Here is a 24,391-nt window from a genome sequence, read left to right as displayed (position 1 = left end):
AGCATTCAAACTGTAGGAGTAGTCATCTGGAATAACTATATTCCCATAATGGGACGGACGGAAAGACGGACAGACAGACAGGGGTAAAACAATATGCCCCCAACTTTTAGTTGTGGGGGCATAAAAATGATCAGCAAGGCAAGATCTACTAACAAGTCAAATTTTGCCTATATAAATGTAGACTCACTATTTATAGGAGTGATTGCCCTTAAATGAGGATTTTTATTACCCTCTTTTGTGTTTTGAGCAAAAACTAAAGAAGATAGAGAGAACTAAACAGACTAAATGATCCACAATATAAGATCAACAAAACAGAGATTTTTGTCATGAATTCTATTCTAGTCTACAACGTTGGAGAGTGTCCTTTGTTGAATATGCACAAAGACCAAGGTGAGCGACACAGGCTCTTTAGAGCCTCTAGTTGTTTATTGTTGTAGTATAATCAGGCCTCATTTGAATTGTTTATCAATTTTGCAAGTCAGAGGGCCCTTTTTTTTTTATCAAAACCCTAAGTATAATAGATAAAGATCACTGATATTGAGGATTTTCATTATTAATAAGACGATAACATTTGAATGACTGTTGTGCATTTTATTTCATAACAACTACTTTTGTTGTCAGTTAGAATCACTTCTTAGCTGAAAGTCCACTGGTAAAGAAAACTTATCTCTCCATCCATACACATTTTGAGATTTTTGAAATAGCAGAGCATCATTTAATTAATTCACTCTCCTAGTAGTTCCTTTTGTTTGGCTTCCATTAATTTTTCAGATTCGGCAGTCCTCTCTTGCTTAATGTCTAATATCTGAAAGATACGAGCACGAGACATATTAGATACTTGTATGCTAACATCAATTTTTAAATAATAAAATCATTTAATGCAGTTCACTAACTATGTGGTCAAAAGTAATATTTGGTCAGGTCGTTGTCTCTTTGAAACATTCCTCGTTTCCATTCTCAATTTTATTTGTGCTTTCAATCTATCTTCTTTACCAACTATTTGATTGCTGATATAGTTCTATTTGATAAATTTTTGTATCATATTTCATCTGACTAAAACCATGCCATTTTAAGTCAACTTTGTTCATTTTTTACATGTTTATGAATCACAGTGACCAGACTATATCATCCTTTTCATTTATTATGAGAATTTACATAATTTTGAAAGGTTTTTGAATTTTAGAAATTTTTGGAGTTAAATAATAGCTCTCATCATACCTCCCCCTATTATGTAGCTCTTTTTATTTTCAAACTGAAAGGGGCTAAAAAGGGTTTCCAAAATAGTCATATTATTCTGACTTGTCAATATTTTTTATAACATTGGTCTAGATAGAATTATGTTGAAACAAGCCAATGCCTAATACTTCATATGAACTAACAAGCTAATTAATACAGGACATGTACCAATCTTTTTGAAGTGGTTTCTAATGTTTAACTGATTTGCAACTGAATAATTTATGCAATAAATGATTTTGCTTTTGCAGTGCCTTAATTATTCATTCAATATCATTATGTTTATCTTAAGTATTTAATACTTGAAGAAAGAACGTGAGGATGCTTGACAAAAATGTACATGTATTTTCTTAAATTTGTCTTTTTCCAAAGCTTTAAAGAACACACTGTCAGTTGACAGAACCTATATCCAAGTATGAGGTAGTCATTTTCATAGAACCTATAACAAAGTATGAGGTTTTAGAAATAATACCTTGATCACAGGGTAGTTACCTTGATAGCACTGAATGACTTTAAAGCAAAACAGATTGAAAATGGAATACAAAATGTCGGGCTGGCTTAATTTGCTTTCTCAAAAACAAATTGTTTGTCTTTGAATGGTTTATGAAAATATGTTGATTTTTCCTTAGATGTTTCACAAAGTAGTACAAACTAAGCTCAAGCTGACTTGCTAAAGTCATATAATGCTGTGTTCATGAACTCTTTACTGTCTTTTCAGAATGTAAGAAACTTCACTTTTAATATGGGAAGAGTTTTTAAAAATTTGGGTAAACAATATTTGCAAATGACATTTGAGATTGTGACCAAAAAAAAATGTTGTGCCAGCAATGAGTTATTTCTTCATTTCAAAGTTTTATATTTCTATCAGGAAAATACAAACCATATTATTTAAATTCCTTATCAAATCTTCACTATGTGTTTTCTTCTTAGAATTTACAGTCTTTGTGTGTTTTGCATATAAACCATCCAGATGTGTCTTTGTTTGATTAAACATTTTTTTTGCATCCTTTGCTAATTTTTCTCTATGTTCCCTAGTTACCCTGAAAAAGAAAAAGAATATTCAAGGTAAAATTGTATGCAATTAAAAATATTAAAGAAACTACATACGACTAAACATACGAAAACCAATTTCAAGAAAAATTTCATGAAGCTCTTATCTCTGATTTGTACTTTCTAAGAAAAAAAGTCTTATTGCCCAATAATGATATCATTGTATATACATGCTTAATAAATAAAAATTAAATCAATACAGAAGAAATCGCTACCAGGCAGATAGTGCCCTTAAAACTCCTAGATTTGAAATAGAATATTCATAAACAGAAAATGAAATATACTTGCAAAAATTAAGACCTGAATTTCTATTATCAAACATGTCAAATAGAAGCCTTTAACTTACCTTGGAATAGGTACAAATATTGTGGTTTTTTCCATATATGGATTAACATTCATACCTGTCTCTGATAAAGATTTAAGAACTTGTTTGGTGTACTGGAAGAAATAGATATTAGTTATAAATTTAAAAAAAAAATCAATGTTGTGAATTAAGATTGCAAATTAAATATATATCTTTAGTTATGACATTGCTAAAGCAGAAATACAGTAATGAATATGCTTTGGTGTTAAACGCAATCGGAAAATTTCAAGACTTTATATTAGCATCATGAAGAAAGGGGACCATGGCAATTTAGTTTTTAATAAAGCATAAATTTGTCATGTTATCTTGCATGCTGTATGGAGGCCGTAAAAGTTTCCTTTTTTCTAAATCTTTATTCTCATATTTGACAGTTATGTCATATTTATTCTTGAGATAACTTCTGTCATGTCTGTTAATTATACTTCTTCAGTTTTTTTTTCAGCCGGTATGTTTTATCAAAATTGTTATGCAGTCCATCTGAATTATTTCCCTTTTCATATATTATTCCCTACCAAGTTATCTTACAAATATGATGATGTGTTCTATGTTTATTGCAAAGTTTGTATTGTTTTAGTATTTTGCTATGTGGTTGTTGGACAATAAGATTTCTTTGCCTGTCATAGTTCATAAAATGTAGAAATAAAACGTTTTCCTCAATGTTCAAATATAGAGTGACCAACTTTAAATCAGTGCTGGAGTCGGTTTTGAATTTACAGTATTGAGTAAGGTGTGAGTTTTTGCAGCATGTTGAAGCCATTGCTTGAAGATGAAAAACAGCAATAAAAGTGGTTTTCTTTTTTCATTAGGATTGCTGCCCTAATTCTCTTCAGAAAGGGAATTTGAAGAGTGATTATAATACACTTTGGAGCTGAAGTGTTGTAAAAAGCAAGTTACTGTACATGTTTGTTCCTCAGGCTCAGATATATTATTGGGTGATTGCTCCAGAGATCAGTCAGATTAGCCAGGGAACAGAGAACTTTTTTTTCTTAAATTGTTAACAGTTTTACTACAAAACCCCAAAGACTATTCATGGTAAATATATAACACTCAGGGTTCTTGGAACCCATGTTTAATTTTTTTTACTGTTAGATGTGTCCAATTAAAATGCTATAGAGGGTGGTAATGACTTCAATAGTGTCTTTTGCAGCTACTATGAGAATGATTTTTTTTGTATTATCAATTGAAACATTTACACACAACATATTACAATAAATATGTAACCAAACCTTTAAGTAATTGTTCCTGAATTACCATCAGTTTTCCTTACCTGAGGTGATGATGACATATTAACCATTATAAGTTGTGGACTCTTCTTCTCTATCTGGGCTAATTGACTTAACTTGAATCTTCCATCATCAGTATGCACTACAACTCTTTCAAACGCTCCTGAAAAGAGTTTTTTTTTGTTAAGTAATGGAATACAATTTTTTTTTCAGATTGTATTTTGAATTCAAAAATTAAAATAATTTCGTTTAGTCCTCACTCAGTTTTCTGGCAAGGATATATTTTTGATATATTACATGCATCTTTTTTCCATATTTTAAAAGAATAACAAGAATGTGTCCAATTGTCCATAGTACACAGATGCCCCACTCGCACTATCATTTTCTATGTTCAGTGGACCGTGAAATTGGGGTCAAATCTCTAATTTGGCATTAAAATTAGAAAGATCATATAATAGGGAACATGTGTACTAAGTTTCAAGTTGTTCACCTGTTGTAGTCCTTATATTCAAAACATGAAGATAGTCATCCTTTAATTTGTCCACAACATCTTGCATACTTTGTTTCACTGAGTCTAAATTTAAAATGTCTCCAATTTCATTTTGAGTCAGTTGTACTTTTACTACTTTAGATGATATTTTTCCTGAAAAAAATGAGTAAATTAATTAGTTTGTATCTGGGATAGGTATGCAAGGTGTCTAAAAAGTCAGTTGAGAATATTTCTAAATCTTCCTGATATATGATCATGATATCTTTTGAACTTTTTGTGTTGCTTAGATGTGGTCTCATTAACATATATATACCACCCCTCCTTTGTTTCATACATTTACATGAGGACTGTAAAATAGGAAACATTTAAAGCTGTTTAATATAAATATATATATAAGAAGCAATTTACAAGTCTAAATTGAAAACAACATTCAAACCTATGATTGCGTTGGATAAAAACAGCAATTTTTATACGTGTGCATGCAAAACAAATTTCTTGGAAGAGGGGTCTGAATACAGCACAAACAACATTTTCTAAAAGACCAAAAAAGTGAAAAAGTATATTTTAACAAAACGCATTTGACTAGCAGGTCGAACAATGGATGTTCTTAAACCCTGCTGACTGCCATTGGCAATTTACATATATATTTAATACTCTCTACAAATTTGTTTGCAATTAACACATACATTTTTATTTTCGGTTAATGATAAACACAACATTTTTTGTGACTTGTTTATCAACTTTTCAATTTTCTGTTAGATGAAGTAAAATGGCTGTTTCTATGGAAATACAGCAATCTAACTTGAAACTTACTACCCGTTTCAACAAGCTATTTTTTTTCTGAATTCCTGTGGCAAAAAAGCAATGTGGAATTTATGTTAATATGGATTATACACGACTTTTAAGGTTACATATATTATGTAATTAGTATGCTCAACACATCAAATTTTGTATACATTGTATTAATTATCAGTTCTACATGAACTTGATTACATTGTACTAGAATAAACGGATTATTGTAACAACACTTAAAATAATAAAATGTAACTCAAATTGATCTAGTCCGTAAAACAATATTCATTTTTTATACTAAATTAGTTATTGAACAATGAATACAATTTATGGCAAAATTTAAATATGTGATTGAAATTTGCCATACCAAAATTCAACTTCTACTGTTTTAATGAAAACCACCAAAATATCCTGTCACAAATATATCCTGATTTACGATCAAGTATTGGCTGTTGCTTATAGTTGGAGGTCTTACAAATGACTTTTAGTATTTCACTGTCTAGAGTGCAACTTCACTTCAACCACATTACTTTTACACAGAAAAGAGACATACATGTGTAAACCTCAGATCTGTGTACGGCCTCAAATCTGTGTCCGTTTCTCAAATCTGTGCCCCATCGTGACGTCAATCGCTAATCTATGTCTGTTAAAAAAGATATGGCCTCAAATCTGTGTCCTTTTTTCAAATTTGTTTTCAATCGTGACGTCATTGGCAAATCTATGTTCGTTAAAAAAGATACGGCCTCAAATCTGTGTTCTTTTCTTAAATCTTTTTATGCCAGTCTAATAAGTACGGCCTTATAGGATTTTTGTTTTATTAAGTCATTTCCCATTATTCAATGTTAAGTTGGGATGTGTTCTCCATGTGCGTGCTTGAAAATTTTACAAGTGTGTGTAATTATTGTATGATTCACATTTTATTGTAAAACTACAACATTTTCAAATTGTTTGCTTTTCTTGATCCAGTGTTTGTTCTGTAGTAATTATGGTTACTTCCCTTTACTCATTACTTCTTGATAACAAATACGAAAATGACATCTGTATATACAAGCAACTAAAGATACATGTACGACCTTCAACAATGAATTGAACCTTTTCTGTATCATAATCTGTAAACACATACACCTATTTACAAACTTTTTTTTTTTTTTTTTTTAATTTATCATATTTTATTGAAATCTGTACATTTGTAAGTGGAAAACATCAAGTACCAGTACCTTATCCCGGCCTCGCTAACATTAGTAAATAACATATTTATACAGCTGTTAGTTTTTGTTAGTACTATACATACAATTTTCCATACTTAAAAAAATTATGTACCATGTCAGTAATATCAATAAAGAAGCTTACCATTAAGATTATCAAACATATATTATAATTATCTAATATAACAAATGCACAGGTTATGAAAAATATATAATTTGTGTTGTTTTAGTAGTAAAATATAAAGATATATAAGATATTTCTGTAGATTTTTTTAATTCAAATAATGAAAAAAAACAAAAAAAAGAAAAATAAAAAATAATTGAAAGATAGATAATCAGATGAATTTCAAAGAAATTAAAAGTTGTTTTGTTTGTTTTGGTTATTTATTTGCACAGATGAATCATGTAGTTTTTTTCTCATATAAGAGACAATATATCATATGCAAATTCTATGTCTATTAATTTATGTACACATAAACAATGTAAAAAATAACTGATCATTCACTGAAAAGGATGGCAAAAGCATTCCAACTCTGGTCAAAAATATCTACTCTTTTATTTTTAACAGCAATTAATTTTTCAGTGCTGTTACCTGTATAAAGACTTTATTTTACTTTGCACTGCCTGCAATCTAATTAAAATTAAATCTCCGCACTTGCTCCTCGTTGTTTATATGTCGCGCGTGGGAGATCTAACAACAGCCGCTTGAGGGTCATGTCTAGGGTCAAATTTACTGTAGCCAATCAGCGAAGGTGCTACAAAGTGTTAGGGTATTGGACTGGCATAGGAGTCTTAGTAACGTCAAGAGGTCTTCCGAATGTATATAAACAAAAATGGCAGCCCCCATGCGAAAAACGTTTCGTAACATACAACTGTAATAATAGTTTGTATTATTGCCTTCCGAGGTTAAAATGGCATCAAGTGAAGTATGCACCCCCAAGGAAAATATCAGTATGAACAAACATTTGTGTTTTATGCGGTTTTTCTTTCATCCAGATAGAAATCTCCTCAACGGGAGAACGTGTTGAAAAAAAACTGTTCAAACTGAAACTTCAGCAGAACTCAGAGAGAATCGCAATAATTTCTAGTGTTGTTACTGGTTTTGAAGTAAACACCGAAGTAGACAATGACAATGGCGTCTGTATTAAATGTTTTAGAAAAGTCCAACAGTCAATCAAATTAAAGAAAGATGCATTAAAAATTCAAGAAGAACTAAGTGACTAACTTCGAGTGTCTTACCACCTGACCAATCAGAAAGATTAATTGCTAATAGATTTGTTAATCTGCAAGGTGGAACAAACAATAATATAAGCTTAGATGAATACTTGAGAGATGTTGAACAAGGATACAAAAGTAACATGTTCAGGACATCAGACAAAGGAAAGTATCCTTCAACACTCTAAAGAGTATCCTCACCTAGTTAATTTTGCAAGCCATTTTGATAACATTACCAATTTAACAGGAAAGAAGGGGTTCCACCATATACGGCATACCAAGCTGATGTTCAGAAAATTGCAAAAGACCTACTACAAGAAAATGTACTACATGTAACATATAAAACTTCAAGAATAATAACAATTAAGTGCAAGGAGCTAAAAAAAGACAAAAACCCATTTGACAGTGCATTTATAGGACTTCGTACATTGATTCATCGCCGTGACATCAACCAACAGTCCCCTTCCATCGCCTTCAAATCCACATATTTGAAAAATATTGCTTGGAATTAAATTATTGTGAATAAATTAAGTGTGCAGGTTTAATTTTCTCTTAAGTCATAACCTTAATTAGCTGGTACTTTTTTAGTCGTTTGTTGCTGATATTAAAGTGTCATAAGTCAATGAGACATCAACCCAACAAACAAAGTAATGAAATACTTTCAGTTTAGTTGCAAAATATCATGGTCATTTTGATCAGGCAGCATAACTACCTACAAAAACATGTTTATAAAAATGTGGCATGATTTCTAATGAGACAACTATTCAAAAGGGACCAACTTATTTTTCTGTATTAAAGTTCACAGTTCCACCTCTGACTTTGAGTAAAACATATAGCAAGCTGTACAAAGACCCGAAATGACTTTATGAAAACATCAAGCACGTTTGTACAAAACAACAATGAGATAAAAACCAAACTTTTACAGATTTGTTCACAAGGCGACCAGGCAGCATGCAGATATTTACCCTATATGTACATGTAAAGAGCTGTTGATAAAACTTATACAAGGTGGTGTTGGTTAAATGTGCTTTCCTGAGTGATGAAGTTATTAGTGCACATTATTTGGTTCAATTTCTATCTTAGTCAAATTAAACACAGTAACTTAATATAATAAAATGCTCTGCTGGGCCCAGCTTGATACGACTGCAGAGGTCGAACCCTGAACAGTTGGGGCAAGTATGGACACAACAGTCAAGCTTGATACAGCACTGAATTAGGATTGTGATTAAATATTTGACACAGCATAGGTTTCTGACACAGAATAAATGTGGTCTAAGAACTTATAAATTTTTAATTTACCTATTCAAACACAAGTTATTGACTGGAAACTACAAAAATGCTTGTTTTTTGGCCCCTTTTTTGTTCAAAATTCCTAAACATTTAGGAAAATTATCCCCAAACTCAAACCTTGCTTTTCCTTTGTGATATGGAACCTTGTAGTACAATTTCAGAAAGATCCATACACTTACACACAAGTTATTGTCATGAAACTAGAAAAATACTTGTTTTTTGCCCCTTTTTGGCCCTTAATTACTAAAATTTTGAGGCAATTACCCCCAAAATCAATCCCAGCCTTCCCTTTGTGATATGGAACCTTATGGTACAATGTCAGAGAGATCCATACACTAACACACAAGTAATGTCTGGAAGTTACAAAAATGCTTATTTTTGGCTCCTAATTCCTGAACTGTTGGTACCATAACCCCCAAAATCAATCCCCACCTTACTTTTGTGGTATTGAACCTTATGGTAAAATTTCATGGAGATCCATTTACTTAAACTAAAGTAAGAGTGTGAAAACCAATGTGTCTTCGGACGACGACGCCAGCGTCATACCAATATACGACCGCAAAATTATTTTGTGGTCATATAAAAAAGAAGATGTGGTATTAAGTCTATATTTGACTGTTTTCTTGATGAACACATTGGTCTTGAACAAAGTTGTAAGTAAGATATAGTCCCCCTTCATGTTATTGTCTTGAATATGCATGAAATATTTGCCACTGAAACTAAAGTGAAGAAATCAATAATCAATCAACCTGTCAATGTGTATTTTGAGCAAAAATAATCATCCTCTATGTATACTGTTGGCTACACCAAGTTAAATACAATGAGTTTGCTATATAGAACAAATATAACATCATCAAGAACAATGAACAAAAGGTCAAAGTCATACATATGAACCATGCCAAAACTTAGCACAAAAGGACATACATCAATAGCAATAATTCTATACACCAAAGATAGTTGACTTGTTGATCAATAAACCATGAAAAGTCAAGGTCAGAAACCAACCAGAGTGATTTTTATAGTTCGTTCCTGTGTTGTACTGTTAAACCACTGTCCAAGGTTAGGATCCTGCTAACATGTTTAACCCCGCCACATTCTGTATGTATGTGCCTGTCCTAAATCAGGAGCCTTAGGTAATTCAGTGGTTGTCGTTTGTTTATGTGTTACATATTTGTTTTTCGTTCATTTTTTGTACATAAATTAGGCCATTAGTTTTCTTGTTTGAATTGTTTTACATTTGTCATTTCAGGGCCTTTTATAGCTGACTATGCGGTATCGGCTTTGCTCATTGTTGAAGGCCGTACAGTGACCTATAGTTGTTACTTTCTGTGTCATTTGGTCTCTTGTGGAGAGTTGTCTAATCATGCTCATTGGCTATCATTCCACATCTTCTTTTTTATATAATATGGACATCTTACAATAATTCCACACCAAATATATTTTTTTGTTTGTTTATCATGTTTATAGTAATCGAGATGCAGACTTGACCCCGAATATATGCTTGTTTCATGAAATGAGGTCAAGATTAGGCGAATCTGCAACCATATCTGACAGACATGACAGACATGGCAGACATGGTTTTCTCTTTTGAATTTTTTCATATTTTTCTGGTCGGGGCCTTTTGTAGCCGACTAAAGGCATGGGTTTTTCTCGTTGTACTACAATTGCTTATATCAAGTTATTGAAAAGTCTGGAGGGTAATTGTCTGATTGGCAATCATACCGCATCTCTTTATTTTTAAGATGAAAACAAGTAAATATCTTATGATGTGTGTCAATCAGTTACTGTCTCATTTGTTTTTATACGCTACATCTCTTTTTAGTCACATTGACAGCTGCAGGCATGACATGAACCCAGATCTAGAGTGGCACAATCAATACAGCAATTGTAAGGGGGTTAAAAGTCAAAAAAATTTGAAGAGTCTAAAGTTGAATAAGTTACAGAAACCAGATACTGAAAAATTAAATAAATAAATATCAACTGTTTGAATCATCTTGTATTTCTAATAAAGCCATATCAAGATCTTCGAAGTATTTATAGGCAGACAAATTGTAGTCTTCAGTATCGCTATCTGAAACAGCAGAATCTTCTTGCTCCTCGAGCTCCTCAACAACTTGTTCTGACAGAAATAACTTCTCAAGAGGTAACATATCACAGGATTCACAATTACAAGACTTAGTACACAAGTCACAGCATGAATGTTTCCTGCTTTCTTTCTTCATCAAATCATCCAAGTCTGAATTTCTGAGGAAATTACACATCAGATCCTTTCTCCTACAATCTTTAGCTCTAAGAATTGCCTTAACTTCCGGTTTCAACTTCTGCAAGTGGTATCCATTGTATAGGATATTGGCAACTGATGGATTTCCATCCCTCCCCACTCGCCCTATTTCTTGCAGCAAATCTACCAGATTATTTGGAGGTCCAAATAATACCACTCCACTACACTTTTTTACATCTAAACCCATTCCCAGGGCACTGGTTGACAAAATAAGTCTCAAAACACTACTTTCCTCCTTCAATGCATTAATTATGATGTTTTTGTTAACATCTGGAGTTTCAGAATGGAACATCTCAATATACTTGGCACAATGTGGCAATTCTGTTACAATGTATTTATAAAGTTTGGAAGTGTCATTTATCGATTAACAATACAAAAGTGTACATGGGAAGTCCTGACTTTTTTCCTCTAATGCATCTACTAACCATGTCATTCCCATTTCAATTTAATTTTTAATTTTGGAAGATACTAGTTTAATATTAGACTTGTTTGGTGATAAATTAATTTCTGTTGTGTCCTCCGCTAGCTGCAATATTTTCATGACCTTTTTTCCTAAAGCTTACAGTGCAAGTTGCACTTAAAGCCAATACTGTAGCATCGGAAAAGAGGGATCTTAGTTCACCTACATTTGAAAACCATTTTCGAAAAGCCTTTTTTTCTGTCTCCTTCATCTTGGCCCCTGAAAGAAAAATAGAAATAAGTACTTCTATAAAAACTTTTATAAAAGGTAAATAGCAGCACCTCTTGCCTAGATTGTTAATTCTTATGGCAAAACAAAATTAAATACATGTATGTGCTTGTCCATATTGTTATGTAACAGCCTATCATTCAGTGGTTGTTGTTGGTTGCTGTCTATCACATTTGTTTAGGGTTTTATTTTTCATACATTCTTATAATTACATTGTAATGGTTCATCATTTTGCAAATAGTGGTCTTAAAAGAGCTTACTTTTTAGTATTAGGTTATCTCGTTCTTGAAAGCTGTACAGTTCTGTACCAGTGGTCTTAATTTTTTATTTCTATATTTTTGAAAATCTAAATTCATAAAAATGGGAAGGGAGTACACATCAATATATAGAAACAATTCATCAAAGTTTCATGCAAATTAGTTGAATAGTTTTTGAGTTACTGACAGGTTGACGATTGACAGACAGTCACAGGTTAGGGGAGGGTTGGGATCCCGCTTACATGTTTAACCCTGCCACATTCTGTATAGTGCCTGTCCCAAGTCAGGAGCCTGTAATTCAGTAGTTGTCATTTGTTTATGTGTTACATACATTTGTATTTGTTTTTCGTTCATTTTTTATGCATAAATTAGGCCCTTTGTTTTCTCGTTTGAATTGTTTTACATTGTCATTTCGGGCCTTTATTTATATACATGTAGACAACGGTAATATGTCCTGTAAATGTGCGAATAGAAATGAACATGGGGAATAAACATTGTATCCACTTACCAAATTGCTATTGTGTGAAACTCATCAATTACAAACAACTTAATGTTCAACTTCTTTAAACAATAGGGATCACCAACCAATGTTTCTGGAGATGCAAGAATGACATCTATCAACCCCTCTTTGATTTGATCGTCACTCTGGGGAAGATGATCCTAAAATGCAAAAAAAAATGTAGGTGGGCAGTCTCCAAAAAGACATATTTCTATGATAACTTCTATAATTTAAATGTACACTGTACAAATTATTTGAAATACCCTTTCTCCATTTCACTGCGTTTGATTAAAGATTGAAATCCAATGAAATAATTCTTATTGTTGTAAAGTCCAATACAGAAATGAATATAGCTGAGATTTCAATGAATGCATGGCATATTTTCTCGATTTTGAGATGTTTCTGCCAATGTATCTGTTTGGCCATCCAACAAGGTCTTTTAGACTGCACTTTTTCATACTTTTTTTTATTTTTTCATTGTTTAACACAAACATGACAAATAACAATCTAATTTAAAAATTAAGTTTCCCGCACGTTTCTGAGCCACGTAAAGCTGATTATGCTGTATGATTTTGCTAATTGTTGAAGGTCAGATGGTGACCTATAGTTGTAAACTTTGTCATTTGTTGTCTGGTGGAGAGTTGAGTTGGCAATTTTACTTCAAGTCTTGTACATGTATGACATCTTCTTATTCTTATATGCATGTATATTTGTTTTGAGATAGATTATTAGTACATGTAATTAACAACAATTCCCTTGGACTCTGGCGCTTCATTAATACAACATGTAGTATGAAGAACTAGCATTATGGCCAAAACGACTGTAAAATACTGGCAATATGACCAATACAATCTGTTCTCGGTTAAATGAGACAAATTTATGTGCTACCATGGCTATGATCAACTGCTTCTGCAGTTTTTTTTAACTTTGCTCATGTATATTTAAGTTTCATATTACTGCTTTGTTACTGTTAGTCATGTGTATGTGTTGATATACTGAAGTTTAAATGTATGATCCTGCAAATAAATTTTATTTTATTTGATAAGGCATACATGTACATCTTTGCCTGGTCAGATGCGGATCCAGGACTATGGAAAAGAGGGCCCTGCATCTAGACACCATAAGGTGTGGGAATAACTTCTTAAGACATTTTTGTAAGATAGAGGCATTGCATTAATTATATAAGTAGCTCCAACAGCATAGGTGGATCCAGGGGGCCTAGGCCCCCCTTTTGTGGGAAAAATTTAGTTGATTATATAGGGAATCACTGAAGAATGACTGGAGCGGGCCCCCTCTTAGGTCAGTCAGTGGGCCCCCCTTACAAAAATTTCTTGATCCGCCATTGTACAGGGGGATAACATGTCACCCCCTAACTGATTTCTCATGTGTTATAAACATCTTTATTATACAACACTGCCAACATAATAATTATAATATAAATTAGGTGTTTAATGGCATTAAATACTATAGTATAGACTATTCCATTTATTGAAGCCTTACTACCACTGCATGCTTAAAGTTATACTAACCTTTGTATGCAGCAGTAATATTTCCAATGTGCGAGAGTTTTTCCACCTGGTCCAGCATCAGAGCTACTAAGGGAAAACAGACTAAAACTTTTCAGTCAGAACTGTTTTCAATAACCTCCCGGACAACTGGAAGGTACAGTTGAAACGGCAGTGACTTGCCAAAACCAGTCGGGAGTACAGCCACGCACTTCTTCTTGTTAACTAAACACTCTAAAATTTCCTTTTGCTCCTTCTTTATATCATTTATACCAAATTTTGTCAAAACGTTGTCCAAACTGGGCGCATCCATGTTATTTAACGATCCGATAATGGTATACAAGCCCGTCGCTGATTGGTTACCCGAAATTGATTTTCTGCACGCTGATTGGTCGGTCAAAGTTCACCAAATTTGACCCTAGACATGACCCTCAAGCGGCTGTTGTTAGATCTCCCACGCGCGACATATAAACAACGAGGAGCAAGTGCGGAGATTTAATTTTAATTAGATTGCACTGCCTGCAATGTTAAAGCTTTCTTAAAATATTTGAAGTTGAAAATATATTGTTTTATTTGCAAATAAATCAAATTTGCAGCATTCCCCCTAAATGATTTTGTAATATCCCCAAACAGAAAATGTTTTATGGTAAATGGAACACTTATTTACAAACTTTTTGTTCAATGTTTCAATGTATAGATACCACATAAAAATGTTTAGGGTATAATTTATTGCCGTTTTAACGACGACATTTTGTGCCACTATCTTATTAAAAAAGGTTTTTTCTGGTGACAATATTCCGGTTTCGAATCTATGTATCTTTTAAAATCCATTGTGTACCATGTTATCAACCACAACATAATTCAGTGTACAAATTAATGGCATAACGAGCATACATGTTACTTTATTAATGTGCCTTCAAGAATGAAACTACACATATTTTTTTTTTACTTGATTACGTCTTGCTATGTATTACGTCACTACATTTCGATAAAGGACATAGATTTGAGACAAAAATGGCCATACATTTCAGTTAATAAAGGACATAGATTTGAGACAATACAGGACATATATTTGAGACAATAAAAGACATAGATTTGAGACAATAAAGGACATAAATTTGGAACGTCTATGACGCAATATTAAAAAGGACATAGATTTGAGGCTTACATATGTATATAAAATGAAATAATACTGAAGAGGAATTTACCTTTCTTCTCCTTGCCAGCTTTCTTTGCATAACAACACACACTCCATGTCAGAGGTAAATTGACATTAACTGGAACATGTACAATATTGCTACTCTTCTTGTGGCTGCTTATCTTATTAAATATTCCAGTGTGGACTGTTACAAACTGTCTGGATTGTTGCAGTGAAAATAACAGTTCGTGAATACTTCTGCGGCAGCGAGTCAAGTTTCTCAGCGAGTTCATGGCAGTCCTGTTTATAAAGATAAAAGGATCTGTTATTAATTAACTTGATTTATTTAATGACGATTTTTACCATTTTTTTGCGTTTTTACCTAATATCTTACAAAAATCTTCTCCTCTAAAACTACTGGGCCAAATTTTACCAAACAATGCCAAACTTGGACACAATCATTATTGGGGTATATTCATATTGTTTCACAAATGTCTCGGTTTCTGGTGACCAATGCCTGCCAACCAACATGGCCAAAATGGCTAAAAATAGACGAAAGGAGTAAACATCAATTTTTGTCAATTATCTTTAACAGACAAACGGAAGTAATATAAAATTTGCAGATTGACCTTTCATGTCAGAGTCAGGTGCCACTTTGACAAACTATTTAAAGGCCCCAATACTACCCATTCTAGTTCAAACACAGGTTTGAGTACCAGAGATGCATGTGTGAAGGTTAAAAAAAAGTCAGCATGATACATTTGCCTCAGGTCCATGCACTTACGTAGGGTTTGTTTACCACAAAGTCTGTCCAGTGGCAAGTATTTCATGTATGATGAACCTTGAATACTCTTTATATCCCTGATGTTTATATATTATTAAAAGCTGTCATAACACAGGCATTTGTTTCTATCAATGGGAAAGTCAACTATCAAAGTATAAATGGAGCTACCTGTGTTACATAAAGCCCGTTTAATTTAAGCAAGTCCTAAACGTTGTTAGAACTTACATGTGCATGTGTATACGTTGTAGTATTCGTAGGGTTAGTTTTAGGTCATCAGACAGACCATCTAGAGATTTCCGAAGAACTACCCAGAAATCCCTCTCTTCCGGTAATGAATAATGGCTATACAGACGACATATATCACTGAAGAGCAATCCGGCCGTTCCTGACTGCAGGAACGACCATCCAAGGTATTTATCGGTATTAGGTTAATATCGGCAATCACAACATTGGCGCTGCGAGCACTAATTTGCGTGGTGATTTGCAATTTAGGGCTCATTTTGTGAGTTGAGGCGAGGTTCGCTTCAACAGAATTTCTCGCGGTAAAGGATTCGGGGGAAACCTTTGCCGATCGTTTTTTGTTGTGTAATACTCTGGGAGAGCATATTACATAACATCACAGGGGTTTTGCAGCGCGGTAGAACCCCTGTTTTTTGTGTAGTATTGAGTATTTGTTGTTTTTTCGTATTTTCAAGACGACTTGGATCACGTGACCTGGGAGGAACGGGTTACCAGTCGTTGTGTTGTTGTTTTGTTTACTTCTGTTATCCGCAGACCAGAAGGACGGGTTACCAGTCGTTGTGTTTTTGTTCTGTTTACCTCTGATAACTGCAGACCAGAAGGACGGGTTACCAGTCGTATTATTGTTCTGTTCGCTTCCGCTACTAACCGCAGACCAGAAGGACGGGTTACCCAAAGCGGAAGTATTTGTTATTCAATAAAATAAAATAAAATAAAAACATCTGTATTATTAAAAGTGTTGGTTGTTGTTGTTTATTGATAAATAAATAAACTTTGTTATCAATTGTTGTCAGTAATTTACAGTTACTCATGTCACTGGTAAACATTAACCAGTGCAGTTTTCAAGAGTTGCTCCAGCTCCCAGGTATAGGCATCAAAACTGGGGAGCAAATAATGGACATAAGGGATGGCAAGGGCTTTGTGACTGAGGCTGATTTAGCCACTATATCCCACCTAAGAATCACTATGGCCCTCATAGCTACGCTGGACTTCAGCACCAATGGGGGTGGCCAAAATATTGGGCCACCACCTGAGGCCCGAGGCAAACATCAATTAAAGATAAACACTATTATAGATGGGGGAGTGGTTGTCGCACCAGGCATGCCATGCCAAACACATGGCCAGTCTGTATTTAATCAAGAAAGATGGCACCAGGGGCAAAGTCCTGGGGCTTGGGGAAGGCCCAGCCAGATGGACTCTGCCTTCCTTGAGTATAGAACATATTCTGAGGAGGCCAGATCTAGGCCTGAGACCACAGCTAATTGGAGCGGGATTTAAGGGGAACAGTTGCCGCAAAAAGAGATGGGCCACCACAACGCTGGTGACCCAAACCAGGGTAACAACCCTCACCCCGAGGGTAGTAGTATTATTGGGTACAAGCCGTATTGGCCAGGCGAAGACCATGCGTGGGACAAGAGTGCCCCAACGAAAGGGGGCACACCTTCTTATCCCAGGGGTATTGCAAGCAATTATACTAGTCAGGGGTCAGCACCTGGTACCCAACCGGTGAACACCGGTGGGGGACTGTATGACACACCCCGTAGTAGTTATGGCATGTGGCAAGACAATAGGGGCAAGGACACAAGGCAGACTCCAGCCCATACCTATGGAGATAGACAACCCCTGGGTTGGTGTAATCAAGGGTACACACCCGTGCCCCCAGAAGGGGTCACCATAAGGGGGAGCTATGGGCAGCAGGCCTACCCAGTAGCATATAATGAGGATAGGCCTAGGGAAAATACAAGGGGACCCGACAGCAGAGGTGGGTCACGAGGAGTTTCAAGAAGCGCCTCAAAAATCAGCAACGCCCCGAAAAATATTAAGTATGAAGGGAAGAGCAACTGGCAGGCTTTCTTCACAAAATTTGCAAGGTATGCAGAGGTTTGTGAGTGGGGCCCACAAGAATGCAAAGATCAACTTTGCTGGTGCCTTGAGGGAAAGGCAAGTGAATATTATGCCCTCATTACGGAAAGAGACAGGGAGGTGAGTTATAGGGAGCTAGTTGAAAAACTGCACAAGCGTTTTGGTTTCAAGGCGCTCCCTGAGACTGCCCGGGTCCAGTTCAACAATGCCAGGCAAGCCCCTGAGGAGTCTCTTGAGGACTGGGCTGACCGTGTGTTGTCCTTGGCGACCAGGGCATTTAGTAACCTCCCTGATGAGTATATGTATGAGCAAGCCGTAACACAGCTGTGCCAGGGCATTGAAAACAAAAGAGTTGGGAGTGCAAGTCTCTAACCTCCAGCCCCAAAGTATTGAGGAAGCAGTAGATAAAATACGGCTATTCCAACATAACACCAAGGCAATATATGGCAAGCCAAATAGGCGTGAGGTCAGGCAGGTAATGGGTGGGCGGTATGAAGATCACCCTGAGGCCTTCCATGAGTATCAGGTGCCCCATGTAAGGGCTACCATGGCTCTTGAGAGGGCCCCAGACAGTGCATGGGAAGCGGAGTTTGAAAAGTCCAATAAGAAGTTTGACAAAAAACTTGGTCAGGTCCATGAAAAACTGGACGACATGATGGACCAATTTAAGAAACTCGTCACAAGCCCCATTGCAGGAAGCCCCTCACCGGGCAGACAGACAGGGGCGGAAGGTTACCACCACTGTGGGGAGAGGGGCCATTTAAAAACGGATTGTCCAAACTTGGGAGGTAAGTCCATCTCAGGAAGTCCCTCCACTCATAGAGGGCCTCCAAGGGGAGTGTGCTACCACTGTTTTAAGCCTGGACATGTAAGGAAGGACTGTCTAGATTTCCAGGGGAGGGATAAAACTGTTACCTTCATAAATCAGTCAAGCAGAACTGCAACTGGACCATTAAACTTCAACGGGACTACTCAGGAGGCCGGAGTGAGTCCCCGCAAATGAAGTTAGGCCTCTCAGAAGTTGCGTCTGTACCCCAAGCCAGAGTAGCGGAGGTAGCTATAGTGGGCCCAGGGGTAGGTGCCAGGGACAGGGAGGGGAACAGAGAACCGAGTGTGTTGGTGAAGGTTAGAGCAGAGATTGAGTCAGAGCAGTGCTCCAATTCTGACAAAGAGGCAACTCCTTCAGGCGGATTGGACTGCTACTTATTTAAATGTCTTGCGGACATATTGAGGCATGGTGCACTGGAGTTGGTCCAAAGCCTCCTCCCAGGTGGGTATTTGTTGGTGGAGGAAATCCTTAAAAGGCACCCAGGCTTTGCCGGGTACTCTTTACCGGATATTCATAAACTGATCAAGGTTGACGAGGACAGGAGGTTCACTTTAATAAAGGACACAGACAGTGGTTGTTGGAAAATAAGGGCCAACCAGGGGTATTCCTTGATGGTGGATACCCCAGCCATACCATTAGTAGAGAAATGTGAGGTGCCCCAAAGCAACTTAGTTGCTCCAGCATTGCTCACAGGGGACCTGGAGGGTCCAGTAGCCAATATTATGAGGGAACCCATAGGAGCTATCTTGGCAATTGAGAATAGCAGTAGCATTCACAAGGTTGCTGCCCAAACAGAGACAACTTTGGCAAGTGATGAGGAGGCCCAAGAAAGTTGGGACTCCACCTCAGACGATGAGGTAGAAGGGGCCAGTGATGAGAAGATAGTCACAGTTTGTCCGCAATACCAGGATTCGACATGTCCTACTCCTATTGTTGACGGAGGAATGACTGACAATACTGAAAACAGTCATACATCTCTCACTTTTGAGGACCCTTCCTCAGCGGGAGAAACTGACAGAAAGGCCGCAACTGAAAGCAACAGTCCGCTCAACAAAGAAAAAGTTATTACTGTAGAATCTTTATTAGACAAAGAATCTGCATACTTTAATCCAGACAATCCAAGTTTGAGTTTGGGGTCACTTTTGAAAGCAGATAATGTGGGCACTAATTATTTTTATCTGCAGCCGCCCCCAGTAGACAGTGGGACACCAGTCTTATGTGTGACCATTGCCACAGTTAGATTGGGTCCCACCAGAAGACAGTGGGACCCTGGAATTCCCTACCTTAACAAAGATATATTTACAGTGCAAGGGAGGAAAAATGAGACCAAACTCTTCACAATGGAGACGGGATCAGCACAACCTCCTGGGTCCAACTATATAGAAGACTTGCAGCCACTTAGTGTCCAGGGCATAGTTTGTATAAAGGAAGGGGAGAGTTGGCATACGATTCAGAGAACAATTCACAGTTGGCTGGGTTCCCAATTTGTTGGGAACCCATTGCACTAACTTTTTAGTGTATCAGTAGACCCGTGAATAGGGTCTGTTTGGGGGGTAGGTTGTATACTTTTTTGAAATTGTTGGGGGGATAGGGTGTATACTGTGTATTATAAATTGATGCATATTTTCTCTAAATTGGGTATGATTTCCGTATTTTGTTAATTTTTGGCGAAATTCACAGGGCCCATTTCAGTAGAATGGGCCTTATTAATAAAACTGGGGGGAGTGTAGTATTCGTAGGGTTAGTTTTAGGTCATCAGACAGACCATCTAGAGATTTCCGAAGAACTACCCAGAAATCCCTCTCTTCCGGTAATGAATAATGGCTATACAGACGACATATATCACTGAAGAGCAATCCGGCCGTTCCTGACTGCAGGAACGACCATCCAAGGTATCTATTGGTATTTAGATATACTCGGAATCACAACAACGTCATCATTTTCTGTGTAGCCTTCGGAAGCGTATTATTTTTGTTCTCGGATTTTATCAAACTGAACAACACTGCAGACAGCATCAAACGAAACTGGGTAGGTTCTCTTTTTAAACAGACATACATGAGATGTAAAAGTTCTTAATTAATAATTTGATGGAAAATGAATTAATAATGATAATGGTAAAATGAAAACTCTTAAAGTTATAAGATGTTCATTAATATTTTTAGGGCTAGGGTCAGAGTTTGTTTTAGGTTTATTAAGTACCTCCAAACTGACCATGCATCACTCATAGTTTATTAAAAATAAGAAGTGTTTTATGATATTCAATGATACAGCTATCCAAAAGAACAAAATAAAGAACTGCAATTTAACCAGTCAAGCTTGACATGTACCTTGAACAATAACCAAAACCAATTATCCCATACAGTATGTATACATGTGTAGCAAACTGCATAAGTGGTCTTGTGATACAGTGATAGCCAGCTGTTTGACTCAATTGCGGGATGTTGTAGGTACAAAACCTGGCTGGTTCAAAACAAAGACTAATTGGTATTTGCTGCCTCTTCACTAAGCATGCTAAGCAGACAGCATTTAAGAAGGTGTAAGAGCAAAGACTGTTCGTCTTGGAGTCAGAATATAATGTGTCTAAAAGCTGACATGTCTTCCTGCAGACTGTTACCTTGTACATGTGAACTAGCACGTTTAAAATCCAGCTCGGTGTGTGTTGGTCTAGTAAAAATCAGGGTAATATTCATATCAAACTAGCATATTCTCGTCCTGAATGTATGCATTTCATTTGCCTCTGGACGAGCAATGAGAACTTGTTGGCAATAATGTTAATATTTCCCATCATGCCCATGCAGTGTTCCTCGAAAAACCATCGAAAACTGGTGGTCTTGTCTGTCCTGACCACCTAAAGTCAGGTTCACCAATTTTGAGTGTAGTGGTGGTCCTGATGTTCATTGAACTAAAAGATTGTGGTGGTTTTATTCTCTTTTAGCTATATATAGGCTGTCTGGTATTTAGTGTAGCTCCTGATTACAATGTATATCAATATAATTATGATAATGGGACCATATAATTATTTTTGTGCAAATTGTTCTTATCTAATTTATGCCCACATGTACATGTACAGTATAGAAATACGTGATTACAAAAAATTTTCACTGGAACCACCAGATGTGCATAATGTGTAGTCTTGGTGGTACTAATACCTCCAGCCTAAAAAAGATTTCGAGAACTCAGCCCATTCCAAAAATTGTTATCTAATTCATGACTGAATAGGAAGAGATACATGTATGTAAAATTATTAATAGCTTTTGTCCTATGATTTGACAGATTGTTAGAGTAATTTGATAAATTTTATATACTGAATATATATACATTTGTACAATGTATTAAAATGAAGTGTTATATTTTCAAAAGTACTGTGGATTCATTTATTTTTGTGGTTACCAATTTTATTTGTATTTTTAAGGATCATTTGATTTTTAGGTAGTCTTACATGTACAATATTAAGTTTAACCCTTGTCTGTCTTTACGTCCCCAAATTGGTTTCCGTTCTCTAACTTTAGTTTGCCTCAACCAAATGTTATGAATCTTATATACAATGCTTATTACCACAAAACACAGATCAAGTTTGAATTTTGGTGGCGTCACTTTTAACGTTCTAGAGTTATACCCCTTTACTAATGGCAAAAATTGATGAATTTTTCGTTTCCGTTCTCTAACTTAAATTTGCCTCAACCAAATGTTATGAAACTTATACACAATGCTTATTACCACAAAACTCAGATCAAGTACAAATTCGGGTAGCATCACTTTTACTGTTCTTGAGTTATGTCCCTTTATAAAGTTATATGCAAGCGGGGGCATTATCAGTGTCCCATGGACACATTCCCCATTTATTTTGTTGTTATTTTGAGAATTTGATGGTGATGGAAAATCTATGCTAGTCTTTAAGCTCTGATTAATTTTATCATTACTATTTCAGACCGGGGCAATTTAGAATTTAACATATTGATTGTATACACAGTGATACATGTAGACACCTGTCTGTTGTTAAAAAAAATTTTGTTGACTGACCCTCTAGATTTATTTTGGTTATTTGTGTAAATGGTTTGCTGTCTCATTGAGATACATGTATATATATTCAGTCATGATAATGAAATACAGATTTAGATAAATTCAGTAAAGTAGTATTCAAAGCTCTAATTAAAGAATACAGTTTGGAAAGGAAATCTAATTTATAAAAACAAACACACATGAAACAATCATCTCATGATCTCAATCCAAATGTACATTTGTATTACCATGATTACAATACACAACTGGTTTCTACCAAATCCAATTATAAAAGATGTAACAGGAATGTTTATATATATACATGTATATATAATTTTGATAAAATTATTAAAATAGATAAAATTTTAGAAATGGAAGAGCAACAAATTAGATTTACAAAATAATGCATTAAAGATTGGTAAGGAAAAGATACAATCTGAGGCATATATTGCTTTGTTATTTCACCAAAACTAATACATGTAGTATAAAAAGTTTTGTGTAAGGGATTTCAGAACATGTAGATATAAATTAAGGTATAATGCATATGTCAGCAATAATTTGACTGTGATGTTATGAGGGAGAATTGTCCTGGATGAGACATTCAGGAAAAAGGGTTATATATATATATATATATAGGAACATTCTGGCTAACTAAAGCTAGTGTCATCCCCCCAAAATTTGTGTAAGTAAATACATTGTACTTTTAAAGATTATATAAAAGAATACACAGTCTTTGTGATTACATCATGTATGAATAGTTATACTCTATGTTATTTCTTAGCATATACATTTTTATACAACCGCAAAAATTAAAAAATTTTTGGTCGTATATTGGTATCACGTTGATGTCGTTGTCAGCGTCGTCCGAAGACAGATGGTTTCTGGATAATAACTTTAGTATTAGTAAATAGAAATCAATAAAATTTTAACACAAGGTTTATAACCACTAAAGGAAGGTTGAGATTGATTTTGGGGGTTATGGTCCCAACTGTTTAGGAATTAGGGGCCAAAGAAGGGGCCCAAATAAGCATTTTTGTAGTTTCCAGACAATAACTTGTGTTAAAGTGTATGAATCTCTCTGAAATTATACCACAAGGTTCCATACTACAAAGGGGTGGTTAAGATTGACTTTGGGGGTTATGGCTCAAACCATTTAGGAATTAGGGGCAAAACAAGGGTTTTTCTGGTTAAAGGACAATTGAGACAATTTAAAAGCAGTGTAAGGGAGGTAATCCAAATCAAAATCCAAATCAATTTAAATAACAATGTTTGATTACCTCCCTTACACTGCTTGTAAATTATGTATTAAGAAATTATGATTGTCTGAGATACTGACCATAACTTGAGGGAAGGAACTATTTTTTGGAATAAGGGAAAGGGGGGAGGTGAAAAAAATTGGAGGGGGACAATTTTTCTCATTTCAGATTTCAGAAATTAAAAGAAAAT

The 24,391-nt window shown here is 35.3% G+C and overlaps 2 protein-coding genes and 1 long non-coding RNA gene across 5 annotated transcripts in view; 1 reads left to right on the top strand and 2 right to left on the bottom strand.

Moving 5' to 3' along the window:
- Positions 1-576: 576 nt before the first annotated feature.
- On the bottom strand, positions 577-16,257 carry LOC127730198 (ribosome-recycling factor, mitochondrial-like). Of its 3 annotated transcripts, none has more exons than XM_052238480.1 (7): positions 16,183-16,257; positions 15,301-15,530; positions 4,361-4,513; positions 3,915-4,033; positions 2,630-2,721; positions 2,114-2,273; positions 577-805 (listed from the first exon to the last, which is right to left on the bottom strand). In XM_052238480.1, the coding sequence occupies exons 2-7, from the start codon at positions 15,521-15,523 to the stop codon at positions 725-727; spliced, it is 828 nt and encodes a 275-aa protein (XP_052094440.1). In that variant the 5' UTR covers positions 15,524-15,530; positions 16,183-16,257; the 3' UTR covers positions 577-724. The 3 variants fall into 3 exon arrangements, with proteins under 3 accessions (XP_052094440.1, XP_052094439.1, XP_052094441.1); XM_052238479.1 differs by having other exon boundaries at positions 16,240-16,251; XM_052238481.1 differs by lacking the exon at positions 16,183-16,257 and adding an exon at positions 16,015-16,141.
- LOC127730208 (uncharacterized) lies at positions 11,712-14,401 on the bottom strand. Its single transcript, XR_007994993.1, has 3 exons — positions 14,117-14,401; positions 12,597-12,748; positions 11,712-11,822 (listed from the first exon to the last, which is right to left on the bottom strand). It is a non-coding gene; the product is annotated as an uncharacterized LOC127730208 (long non-coding RNA).
- A 4,681-nt stretch (positions 16,258-20,938) lies between the features above and the next one.
- LOC127730203 (probable RNA-binding protein 18) overlaps positions 20,939-24,391 on the top strand; it is a 45,987-nt gene continuing 42,534 nt past the window's right edge. The window contains exon 1 of the mRNA XM_052238488.1: positions 20,939-20,974. The gene's annotated coding sequence lies outside the window, so the exon portion shown is untranslated. The remainder of the gene's footprint in view (positions 20,975-24,391) is intronic.

The sequence above is a fragment of the Mytilus californianus genome, unplaced genomic scaffold, assembly GCF_021869535.1.
Source record: "Mytilus californianus isolate M0D057914Y unplaced genomic scaffold, xbMytCali1.0.p SCAF_2, whole genome shotgun sequence".
Taxonomy (NCBI): Eukaryota; Metazoa; Mollusca; class Bivalvia; order Mytilida; family Mytilidae; genus Mytilus; species Mytilus californianus.
Note: the sequence above shows the minus strand (reverse complement) of the source record. Positions and strands in the feature narration are given on the sequence as shown.